The sequence below is a fragment of the Phyllopteryx taeniolatus genome, chromosome 1, assembly GCF_024500385.1.
Source record: "Phyllopteryx taeniolatus isolate TA_2022b chromosome 1, UOR_Ptae_1.2, whole genome shotgun sequence".
Classification (NCBI taxonomy): Eukaryota; Metazoa; Chordata; class Actinopteri; order Syngnathiformes; family Syngnathidae; genus Phyllopteryx; species Phyllopteryx taeniolatus.
In genome coordinates this window covers 30,991,653-31,004,593 of record NC_084502.1, presented here as the reverse complement: position 1 = coordinate 31,004,593, position 12,941 = coordinate 30,991,653, and the positions used below count along the sequence as shown (strand labels likewise).

The 12,941-nt window shown below is 43.9% G+C and overlaps 1 protein-coding gene across 1 annotated transcript; it reads right to left on the bottom strand.

The window, feature by feature from the left end:
• Nucleotides 1-2,866: 2,866 nt before the first annotated feature.
• Nucleotides 2,867-8,198, bottom strand: lhfpl5b (LHFPL tetraspan subfamily member 5b). Its single transcript, XM_061788589.1, has 2 exons — nucleotides 7,790-8,198; nucleotides 2,867-5,275 (listed from the first exon to the last, which is right to left on the bottom strand). The coding sequence occupies exons 1-2, from the start codon at nucleotides 8,196-8,198 to the stop codon at nucleotides 4,905-4,907; spliced, it is 780 nt and encodes a 259-aa protein (XP_061644573.1). The 3' UTR covers nucleotides 2,867-4,904.
• Between the last annotated feature and the right edge of the window lie 4,743 nt (nucleotides 8,199-12,941).

The following is a 12,941-nucleotide window of genomic DNA, read 5'->3' as shown; positions in this document are numbered from 1 at the left end:
TCATATTTTTCCACACGTCCAATATTTGGGATTTTTATTTAGCCACAGTTCAACTTAGCATCAAATAAATGAGCAAGCGCATTGTCATTGGATGCTGGTATTCTTCTAGAATAGCGTTTCCCAACCTTTATTGAGCCAAGAAACCTATTAGGAAAAAATCTCACGCCACACCAATGAACAAAGTTCTACCTGTCATTATATGTTGCTGGCAGAGATAGTTGAACAAAGATACATGGTTTGTGGTACATAATTTTTGGTGTATTGGTTGGTTGGGAATCAACTGTTCTAGAGTGGCACAATTCAGGAATTGAGTGCAACAGAAAGCCACAAAAAAACAAGACCATCAAAAAGGAAAAAAAAAAAAAAGAAAATTGTATATATCTGTACCAAAGAGTTTACCTTCCTCTAAATATATATTATGGTCATGTACAGTTTTTAACAAATCGGTATATCTTGGCTAAAGTGATTTAGATGGTTAGCTGTGTTTTAATAAATGGATGAAAGATGTTTGTGTGTGTGTGTGTGTGTGAGAGAGAGAGGGAGCTAAAGCTTAACAAATTCAACGTAGAATAAAGTTGCATACCACACCAGTTTCTATGAATTGTTCTATTAAAAACTGTCACTCCTTTGCAGAGAGTCTGTATCTTAGAGCCTTTAGGTCGGTTCATCAAGGGTTTTCTGCGAATAAATAAAGTACATGTATTAGAATTAGGAACGCTTTTTCTGCTAAACAAATCCAATCATTGTCTCAGCATTTTTTATTGATTTTTTTGTTGTTGTTTGTCAAATCTCTGTGTGTGGTGAGAAGCAGACTGAGGAGAGAAAGTAGCGACATCATCATGACGGTGGTGGAAGAGTTGCCAGCAGAGTGACATACGAACCAGCCAAGTTAGTATATACAGCAGAGCTCACCGTTCTAGTACAGAAGTGGGCAAAAGTATGGCCACGCCCTTCTTTAATCCGACCATCAGAGGTTAACAACCTTTCTGAAAGTGAGAGCTACCAATTTGATACAAACTTATGAAATACGAAATTTGCTCAAATTATCTTTATTGATAATGAAAAATATTCATCTATGTGAAGACTTAATTTTTCTCACAATAATGATCAATGAGTTGATGATGTAAAAAAAAAAACATGAATATGCAAATCTATGAATCTCTGCAAGTGTTGACATTGAACACTACATGCAACATACCTAGGAAATTACAATTTCCCATCAGTAGTGGGTATATGGTATTTGGCCAACCTAAAAATTACAAATTATATACCCATTTTAACAACTTTTTACCCAAAGAGACAAATGAGCTCTAATTACATTAAATATCGACATGACACTTTTCTTGATTTTATCAAAAGCCCCCTTCAAAATTTCCGTTTTATTTTTTAATAACCTTCGTTGTCTTTTTATCGGGGTTGCCAGATAATTTGGGTTGAAACTGCGCCGAATGTTCCTTTTCAAGCAATTCTTGTTGGTCTTTTCCCTCCTCGCAGTTGAGACAGCCAAATGTCACTCATTAAAATGCGACAAGTAAATTGGCTTTGCTCTGATCGGAGCGCTCATCAGATTTTCAATATGCAAAAAGCAGCTTCGCTTTGATTGACCTTGGACAATATCTCGGCCGCCAAACGTTCAGAGAGACCTCGTGTTTGGATCATTTGATGTGGGGTCGTCTTTTATCGTCTTTTGCATAGAATCGACACTGCATAGATGTCAAACTTAAACCAAGTCACAGACTCCTTTTGACCTACAGTATGTTATGCATAAAACAGTAGGGGGGGGGGAAAGAATGTTGATGGAAGGTGGCCTTCAAATAATCAGTTCATTACAATTACATTAGATAGAATTAATGAAAAATGAAAAACTATATATATGCAGTGAGCTTCTCATGGGCTCGCCACGTTTGGGAGGGGCCAAGGGGGTCGGTTGTGTAGAAAGCCGGGTGGCGGCCGAAGGTGAGGGCTTTTGACGGTCCAACCCCCAACTACAGAAGCTGACTCTTGAAACGTGGAATGTCACCTCTCTGGCAGGGAAGGTGCTGGGTCCGAGGTCGAGAAGTTCTGACTAAATATAGTCAGGCTCACCTTGACATACAGCTTGGGCTCTTGAGAGGAGTTGGAATCTATTCCACTGTGGAGTTGCCCACGGAGACTGACACCGAGCAGGTGTGGGCATAGTTATTGCCCCTCGGCTCGGTGCCTGTACGTTGGGGTTTACCCTGGTGAATGAGAGGGTAGCCTCCCTCCGCCTTTAGGTCCTGAGCAGCTCAGAGTATCCTCCATTTTTGGTGTGCTTGGAGGGAGTGCTGGAAAGCACCCCTCGTGGGGACTCCCTCCTCTTCCTGGAGGACTTCAATGCTCAATTACCGTAAGACCTGGAGGGGCTTGATCGGGATGAACCAACCAGAACCCGAACAGTATTCTGTTATTGGAGTTCTGTGCTTGTCACGGATTATCCATAACAAACTCCATGTTCAGGCATAAGGGTGTCCATTAGTGCACTTGGCACCAGGACTTGACCTGGCAGACCCAAATGTATTGTGAGGGACTGCTGGGAATGTCTGTCAGAATCCTCCTACTTCCGGCAAAACTTCACCCAAGTCCCAGGGCAGGCGGGGGACATTGAGTACGAGTGGACCACGTTCCGCACCTCCATTGTTAAGGCGGCCGACCTGAGTTGTGGCCGTAAGGTTGTCGGTGACTGTTGTTACAGAAATCCCTGAACCCGTTGGTGCTCACCAGTGGTAATGGATGATGTCAAGCGGAAGAAGGGGTCCTATTGAGCCTTTTTGGCCTGTTCATCAAGGGTTTTCTGCGAAGAAATAAAGAACATGTATCAGAATTAGGAACGCTTTTTCTGCGAAACAAATTCAATCATTGTCTCAGCATTTTTTTAGTGATTTTTTTTCTCTGCAGGCAGCTGATGGGTACCAGCAGGCCAAGCAGAATGAAGCTTTGGTGGTCGGTGAGGCAAAAACTCAGGCACGGGAGGAGTTCAGTGAGGTCCTGGAGAACGACTTTCGGACAGCTTCAAGGAAATTTTGGTCCACCATCTGGCATCTCAGGACGGGGAAGGAGTGCACCATTAAAACTGTGTATAGTGGAGATGGGTCACTGCTGACCTCATCGCTGGATGTTGTGAGTCAGTGGGTCTAATACTTCTAAGACCTCAATTCCACTGAGGCGCCTTCCTATTAGGAAGCAGAGTCTCGGGACTCTGAGTTGGGCTTTCCTATCTTTGGGGTTGAAGTCACCCAGGTGGTTAAAAACTTGGTGGACGGGCCCCGAGGGTGGATGAGATTCGCTCTGAGTTCCTGAAGGCTCTGGATGTTGTGGGGCTGTACTGGTTGACACACCTCTGCAACAATGCGTGGACATCGACACAGTGCCTCTGGATTGGCAGACTGGGGTGGTGGTCCCCCTTTTTAAGAAGGGAGTATGAGGTACTGGACTCCTAATACGAGCTGTTCGTTCCCTGTACGACCGTTGTCAGAATCTCGTCCGCAATGCCAGCAGTAAGTTATTTTCGTTTCCAGTTAGGGTAAGACCACCAAGGCTACTCCTGATTGTCTTCATACCCTTCATGGACATAATTTCTCGGTACAGCCAAAGCGTTAAAGGGTTCCAGTTTGGTGGCCTCAGCATTGCATCTCTGCTTTTTGCAGATGATGCGGTTCTGTTGGCTCCATCAAGCCGCAATCTCCAACTCTCACTGACGCGGTACACAGCCAAGTGTGAAGCCGTTGGGATGAGAATCAGCACATCCAAATCAGAGGCCATGGTCCTTAGTCGGGAAAGGGTTGAGTACTTTCTCTGGGTCGAGGATAATATTCTGCCCGAAGTGAAGGAATTCAAGTATTTTGGGGTCTTGTTCATGAGTGAGGGAAGAGTGGCTCAGGAGATCAACAGGCATCTTGGTGCAGTGTCTGCAATGATGCAGACTCTTTAAGTTCCCAATGTACCAAGCAATCTATGTTCCCACCCTCACCTATGGTCACGAGCTGTGGGTTGTGACCAAAAGAACAAGATCGCGGATACAAGTGGCCTAAAGTTTCCTCCACACGGTGTCCGGGCTCTCCCTTAGAGACCGGGTGAGAAGCTTGGTCATCCGAGAGGGGCTCAGAGTCTAGCCATTGCTCCTCCACATTGACAGGAACCAGATGAGGTGGCTCGGACATCTGGTTAGGATGCCTCCTAGATGCCTCCCCGGTGAGGTGTTGCAGGCATGTTCCACTGGGAGGAAACCCCAGGGATGAGACCCTGGGAAGGACCCAGGACACGCTGGAGAGACTGTCTCCCGACTGACCTGGGAACGCCTCAGGATTCCCCCGGAAGAGCTGGACAAAGTGGCTGTGGAGAGGGCTTCCCTGCTAAAGCTGTTGTCCCCGCGACCTGACTCTGGATAAGACGAAGAGAATGGATAGATATACACTCAGGTCCATAAATATTCTTATATCTTCAATATATCTTTTTTTCTCGAAACACCACCACAGTGGATTTGAAAGGAAACAAACAAGATGTGATTTAACTTCAGACGTTCAGCTTTAATTTGAGACTATTTACTTCCATATCAGGTGAACTGTGTAGGAATTACAACAGTTTGTAGATATGCCTCCCACCTTTTAAGGGACCAAAAGTAATGGGACAAATGAACATAAATTAAACTGAAACATAAACTTTAACTTATTGATATGTGGTTGCAAATCCTTTGCTGTGCACACGTTTTAACGTAATTTTTTTTGCTTGATGTGGCTGTGGGGCATGAAAATCTGCATAATTCTGTTATAGAGACAATTATAAAAAAAAAATTGGAATCAGTGTATCAGCAACGTAGGGATATTTGTTTTTGGTTGCATGCCATACGCAGAGATCTGCACATAAGTGTAACTGGACAGCCTGGTGATTCAATTCTGCATGACTGAGTTGGTGTTTAAAAACATTGCGGTGCATTCTGGAAGTTGATTAGCAACTGAACAGTGAAAAGGGTCTCTTGGCCCCTTCCAATGTGCCCCTCCTCTGTTGAGACACGCATGCCTACCTGCGCCCTCCAGCTCAAAGTCTTCCGGCAGCAGTTTGTCCTGCCGGTTGCCCAACGTAAAGGAGAGAAATGCCAGCAGGAGAGCGTCCAGAATGCTGATGATGGCCAAGATGTAAGCCCAGCGCACCGTGCAGTTCCCCAAGCTGTACTTGTCCGTCCCCTGGCCGCACATCCTCTTCACCTCGGGGGCGTCCCAGCCGTCGGGATAAATCATGCAGCCCATCACCATCAAAATGGCTGTGAAGAAGAGTAAAACCATTTGGCTCAGATGTTCTCTGTATTAGAGCGAGCAGTTTTTTTCCACAACGAGAGGTCTTGCCGTTTGTACTGTTTATGGCACAGTTGTCTAAATAAAATTCTCAGTGCACTCAAACCACTTATTGGATTGGTCACTTTTTGGTACAACCTTAAGCGCTTTTCACCTAGTTAGACACAACTTGCAAACATTTTCACCAACTAACTAAAACATGTTTTGCACTCTGATGCACTTGTATTTCATAATGTTAAGCACAGGTCTCGCAACATAAACACAGCAATTCAAAGCTGATCACACTAATGGCGAATGACGTGAAGAAACCAATATAATCCAGTTCAGTGGGCACCGGTTGTTAAAGTTTCACTGCATAGAGACAATCAGAGTGATAGAGGCTAAGTAAGACTAAGGTGTGGTTGAGCAGGAAGTGGAAAGAGAGGGGGTATAAGACAAAGAACAATTACATACAGTATTTCAGATTAATTATGGACACCTATCATCGACCATGTTTTTGTCCACGCTTTGACAATTTTGAAAATATTTTTATAACAAGTGCTAAAACAGGATTTTTGTTTCATTTTGTAAAATGCAGTTCTACCGTGAACAATAAAGATTATTCTCCAGAATTATGATCTGATCATCGTGTTTTCTCTTTTGTCTATGTCGTGTTTAATGACTGCTCAGTGGTGTTTTTAATTTTGATTGACTCAGGACCTGTTTTGAGGCAATTGCTTGAGCGGTTCAGAAAATGGCTGGATGGATGTTTTGTTTCGCAGGAAGAGTGCTGTTTTGTGATAGTGGTTTGAACATTGGTTTTTGTGTTTATAATTTACAGAAAACAATGGAGGGTTTCAAGAAATGTCTGATCAATTGAAAAAACTAAAGGACCCATAGCATCCAGATGGCCTATATTTCACTAACAAGTTGTCTATGTATTTTTTTTTGTTCAATATATGAAACTGGCAGTCATTTCCCAAACATTATGTTCAATCACTAATTTAATATGCTAAAAAAATAGATAATTATTTTACGCTGCCATTAATGAAAACGGTACAAACGTGGCGCTGGGCGCCAGCCGTGCCCAACAAGGTTCTAGCCATCCAATGTATCTATCCATCCATCCATCCATTTTCTACCGCTTAGCCGAGGTCGGGTCGCGGGGGCAGTTGCTTTAGCAGGGATGCCCAGACTTCCCTCTCCCCAGACACTTCATCCAGCTCTTCCGGGGGGATCCCGAGGCATTCACAGGCCAGCCGAGAGACGTAGTCTCTCCAGCGTGTCCTGGGTCGTCCCCGGGGTCTCCTCCCGGTGGGACGTTCCCGGAACAACTCACCGGGGAGGCGTCCGGCAGGCATCCGAATCAGATGCCCCAGCCACCTCATCTGGCTCCTCTCGATGTGGAGGAGCAGCGGCTCTACTCTGAGATCCTCCCGGATGACCGAGCTTCTCACCCTATCTCTAAGGGAGAGCTCGGACACCCTGCGGAGGAAACTCATTTCGGCCGCTTGTATCAAATGTATCTAACCTCACTATTTTCACTCGTTATTGCCTTAAAGAAATACAGACTACAGAACACATACAGTATTAGTTGAATAAGGAAATGTCCCCGTCTTCTGTTGCTGATGTCAGCAGGCTTGCGCAGGTTTCGACCTAAAGGAGGGCAGGTCAAAATCTGTTGTAAAATCAAATATGTCATCAGAAAACAAGCCTAAAATAACTACTGAGTCTATTTTGGAGGGAATTTTTCCTGTAGTCGTTTTTAAATCCAAAACTATGGAATATTCACAGGATTAAAGCAGTGCTTTAAATAGCCTTCTTCCCATTGTTACAGTGATTAAAATCCCATTTTTGCACTTTACTGTGTGAGGGTTGCTTCCTGTCTTGGCATCCTGGTATTGTTGAAGGTGCAAATGCGCAGTTGAAGCCACACCTGATCTGGTGACTGACATGTAACTAAAGCCCCACCAGAGGTGTCAAAGTGTGCGCACTGAAACCAGACGCACAAAGCCGCACAAAAGCTCGCTTGCAACTCGAGGCCAGCATGAAAACACGCCCAGCCTCCGTTTCATCACCAAAGGCTTCATAATGTTGTCAGTGTACTTCACCTCAGAGGCTTGTTGCAATGACTTAAAACCGGAAAAATGATTCCAAGTACAGAATACACAGATATACATGGTACAAATATACTCTACTTGTGTATACATGGTGGTACGTGTTTTAAATGGAAATGATGCACTTGTCTCTGACATTCCCTGTGATTGGCCAGAGACCAGTCCATTGTTCGTCTATATGTGCCGTAAGCTTTACTAGCGACCAGTACAGTCTCTACTGCTTCTTCTCATTGGGTCATGGGTGAGCTGGAGCCTATCCCAGCTGACTGCCCTTTGTGCGAGAAGTAGAGTACACCCAGAACCTGTCGCCATATTGCAGGAGCATAACAAGACAAAGAACCTGGAAGTCATGATTTTATTTCAGTATTTTTTTTCTTGATACCTTACCAGAGGCCAGCTGCATCCAGGCGCAAATCTTGTAGACGCTGCCGGCGTTGCAGAAGAAGAAGAGGCTGAAGCAGACCGTGGTGCCCACCACCAGCATCATGGACGTGGCCACGAAGAACATGGCGGCACGGAAGGCCGGTGATGGGATGGAGCCAAAATCCAGCAAGCTGCCCTTGCAGGTGAGCTCCGAGTTGAGCGCGTTGCCGATGCAGTAGTGGAAAAGGCCGAAGTAGCCCGCCTGCGGTGTGTCGACGCTGTCGCCGATCCAGAAGGGTTGGATGAACACCACCACCGCGATGATGGCCAGACACACGGTGAACACGGCCCAGAGGACGCCAATGGCCCGGGAATTCCTCACATAGTTGGTGTGGTAGATGCGCGACGCCTCCTGGGCCGGGAGCAGGTCCATCGTCGGTGCGAGTGGCGATCGAGAGTTGGACTTCGAGTGGGATGGGAGGTGGGCGGCCCAAAGCCTCAACGTCCGTCGGTCTGTCAGTCGCGCACCTGTTGAGTCGGCTTGCGTCGACTGAACTCGTGGCAGAGTCAGCTTTCAGAACCCTGGACAGAGGCGTGATCCATGTGTTTGTGTGTGTGTGTGGTGTTTTATGTGTTTGGTTGTGTTTTGTGTTTATTTGGTGTGTGCGTGTGTGTGCTTTTGTGTGTGTGTGTGTGGTGTTTTATGTGTTTGGTTGTGTTTTGTGTTTGTTTGGTGTGTGCGTGTGTGTGTGGTATAGGGGTGTGTGTGTGTGTGCGTGTGTGTGTGTGCGCTGTGGTGGTTGTGTGAGGCTTGGATGTGTGTGGTGTGCACTTAGACATTTTCATAGGATTTTGACAGTAACGGTGTTGCCACCAAGTTACTCTTATTGTAACTGTTACTGTAACTGTAAGTTTTGTAACGCTTACAAAGGAAAGCAGTCTCAATTGGATTCTGGAGTGTTTTATTATATACAGTTGCGGTCGACTCAGTTTGGATAAAGACTATGTAGTTTGTATAGGCTAACACCCAACTGAACTTGGCGTCGTCAAAGCGTACATGTTTGAGCCGATCAGACAGTGACGACGACGAGCAGCCAAGTAGCAGCTGTACAACAGAAAAAGAGAGTGGCCACTGGCTCGGTGTGACGGCATGTCAAAAGCGTGTCTTTTTATACAGTCATGGCTAGAAATAATGGCACCCCAGGAGTGCCAATATTTTTAGCATGACTATACGTATTATACATTCATATATGTTTCAGTGACACGGCACATGCTTTTACATAGGATGCAGCATTCCTATATGTTGTGTGCCCCTCGCTCGAGTTGCGTTATAACACGCCGCACACAAAATCTTTGCCGTGTGTCTGTTGCCTTGTCGCATAGGCAAAAGTACAGACGACAGTACTGAAAAGTACTGCGTGGGTCTTTTTTTCCTACTCCCCAGTGCATAGTAACCATAATAGAGTGGTAGGTATAAACAAGGAAATGCTCACCTTTTGTCTGCGCCGCTTCGCTGCTGCGAGATTTAGTTCTCTTGCTGGCGGTTGAGGTCCCGATGGCCGTAGGAAAAATAGTTGGCACCGCAGCTGGTTTCAGCTTCTGCCTCTGTATCCAATGCTTTCTGCTAAGTCTTACTCAAAACACGCCGGTTCGAAGTGATCGCCACAGAGTTTGGAATGCTTGTTAGGCACACATAGCTGAGCACGTTTCTTCCCCTGTCGATTGACTTTGCCTGTCCACTGGTCACGTAGTCCTTCTTCACTTGGAAAGCCAAAAAAAAACAAAACTCTTGCCGCTGCCTGAACCATTTGTACAGCCAAATGCCACACAATAAACCATCGTGACATCGTTAAATCATACGACGACAAATATACAAGGACGGGAACAACAGCACGGAACAATAGCACACAACGCCGAGTGAACAGGATGTTTGGCTTGTGTGACGTCACAGCGACGGAAAGAGACGAAGACCGGAAGGCAGAAAGCAGAAGGCGCATTCTGCTTCATATTTATCCATTTAACTGCTGTATATCTGATACATAATCACTTTGAAATGACAGTGGTGGTTTCTAAAGGGGTTCGAGAGTTATCGAGAAAAATTATAAAATCTTTGTCCTCTCACCTTTAAGCCCATGCCATTTTCTCAAAGTGACGGAAAAACATTATACAACCTGCCATACCAGTGATGAGGAACATTTTCAGCACAGAGAATACGTTCAAAAATAACATATTTTGCACTTTATGTTCGAAAATTACTTGTTCAAACATTGTTTTGTAATACATAGTCATTCACAAGAGGCAAAAAGACGCAGAAATACAACGCAGCACATACTGTATGTGGTAAAGCTACAGTTGCCTGTGATTATGCACATGGCCAGCAGGTGGTTTCGTGTGCAATGAAGCATCAAGAAATGGACCATTACTCGAACCAATGACTGAAGTGTTACAATGCTTCATGAAGCTTCATCTCGCCTTCCCTACTAATTAAATATACAGATAGTTTCCACTGCATCATGGGATTTTGGTTGACATCGCACACTATAAATTGATGCTTTTAATCATTGTGTCGCTAATGAGTCACACAAGGAAAACAGGAGGTCTTTTGGTTTGCAGAAATAGGCCAAAGTGAGCGTTTCAAGTAAGTGCACACGTGTATCGAACTGTGTCTAACAAGCCAACATCTTTTAGGTTGCCAAGTTTCACTTCACATCACTTCAGTCAGCACACAGCAGACCTGACTGAGATGCCAGATTCTATCGCACACAACCCACAGTGCAACGCGACAGTTAAATAAGACACACATTCAACGAGCTAGCGTTAACACAAACACAGACGATTCATGTTCTGTTAACCCTTATCGTCAGTGAACATTGAGGATTAACGTTTTTATGGCGCAATCCATGCTGGCAACCACACAGCTTCACAATTCTGCTGCTTTCAAACTTAGCGTAGCACTAATGTATTGTGTTATCACAGAAAATTCTCCAATACAATATTTGATTGTCAAATAGCAGCGTAAAATAGTGATTTCCAAATAAAATTCTTGCTTCAGTACTTTACTGAGTTTATCCAAGTCTGCATTAAATCCTGCTTGAGTGAAATTTCAAATTGATATAGTCTGTTACTGTATTTTTACGTTTTTTTGGGTTTGTTTGTTTTACTGTAATTAATATGGACGGCACGCTGTACGACTGGTCAGCACGTCTGCCTCACAGTTCTGAGGATCCGGGTTCAAATCGGGCCTCGCCTGTGTGGAGTTTGCATGTTCTCTTCGTGCCTGGATGAGTTTTCTCCGGGTACTCCGGTTTCCTCCCAGGTTATTTAAAGAGTCAAAATTGCCCATAGGTGTGAATGTGAGTGTGAATGGTTGTTTGTTTACGTGTGCCCTGAGATTGCCTGGCAACCAGTTCAGGGTGTACTCCACCTCTCGCCCAGGGTCAGCTGAGATAGGCTCCCTACGCCCGCAAACCTAGTTAGGACAAACGGTAGGGAAAATGGATGGATGTAATAAATATGAGTTTTAAAAAAAAATAACTCTCTGGGAGACGTCAACCAAAATCCCAAGACACAGTTGAAACCACAGTTAATAGTTGTTTCTGCTCTTAGCATCCTCATGAAAGATTTTCCACTTTCACCAGAAATGCCAAGGTAGAGGATATTATGCATCACAGGTGTGCCCCATTTGCTTACCCAGGCGTCCAAGTTGTTCGTGGGAAAGACCACAAATTTGCATTTCGTGCATTTTGTGGCCACAAATAGGAATATTGTGGATACAAGTATTTTGTGGCTACAATTAATTTTCCCCCCCATGGCATGTCTGTGTCTCTGTGGCTGAGCAATATGAATATGAATATAAATGTGAATGTTTCTTTGAGTTTCCATTTTGAAATCATCACACAATGCTTATCAAGCTCCATGATCTTTTTCGCTGTTTTCTCCCCTTTTTTTTGTGCAACAATGTAGATGTAGAAACAAGAGTACTTTCCAAACCTTTTGGTTTTCTCTTCATGTGTCTTTTCTTTGTTGTCCAACAGGGGGCAGTATGCCATTAAATGTACGGAGAACCAGAGGGCATGTGCACAGATCAGCCAATCAGGAGGCATTAGTGTCTGTTTTGTTAGGTACAAAGCAGCAGTAAAGTCATTAAAATGTCGCCGCTGTGCTTGCGGACCATCATTAAATGGAAGCGAACAACTTGGCGACTGCAAGGTAACCACTCCACTTATTGTTTTGTTGTCAAACGTGTTTTTGGGGAAAGAAAACCAAAAAACAAACCAAAAAACCCCCTCAACATTAGCTTTTGGCTTCACATAGTTTTCCCATTGCATTCCAAGAACAAACGTGCACAAGAATAATTGTTTTTGAGGTATTAGTTTACAAAGATTGTTTGTTGTTGTTAGTAATGTGTGGATAAATACTAAAATATCGCTATTTGCGATACCAGATCTTTATGCTTAAAAAAAAAAAAAGATTCCCAAATCAAAATATCGTTCCTTTTGAAACTTCAGTCATTCTAGTGGTAATCTACATTGAGATCTAGAAAGAAAATATCAATTATTATTTATAATCAATCTACATTTTATCCATATGTCACCCATTATTTATAATCAATCTAATTTGCTTTCACTGTCAAATGAATATCACTGCAAAACGAAAAATCACACCTAGTGAGTTTATTTATTTATTATTTCTAAGGAAAAGATCTTACTGTGCTTTTTCCTAAGACAGTTTTACCTTTTTTTCTAAATTTTCAGCAAGAATCTTAGCAAGTCAATTCGTACTCGGTCTTACAGTACTTCACACACTCAGCACATTTTTATTACTCACACTGTACATATTTCGCACGTTGGGCACATTCACATCTCATTCAGGGTCCCGTGGGGGGCTGGCACGAGGCATGACAGAGCGGACCCCGGCCGGATACCGGCACATCTGTGCTGGTCTGCGTTCTGGTCACCCCTACTTCTAAAATGACAATCTGATCAGATTTTATAACCAGTTCATACAGAAATGAAAGTAATTCCTTAGGGTAGTATAATTGTCTTTCCACTGTACACTTCTATAGATATTCATATATACTGTAGATATTCAGTACAACGGCCACAGCTCCTAAGCAATAGATGCAATTGCCTTTGAGCTCAATGTTTTTCTGTGTTGTACATGCGAAATGTTCTAT

Excerpts from the sequence above, each read along its gene's own strand:
- lhfpl5b (XM_061788589.1), bottom strand. The coding sequence starts at position 8,198 with ATGGACCTGCTCCCGGCCCAGGAGGCGTCGCGCATCTACCACACCAAC. Across the intron at positions 5,276-7,789 it reads CTGGATGCAGCTGGCCTCTG|CCATTTTGATGGTGATGGGC; the intron begins GTAAGGTATCAA and ends TCTTCTTCACAG.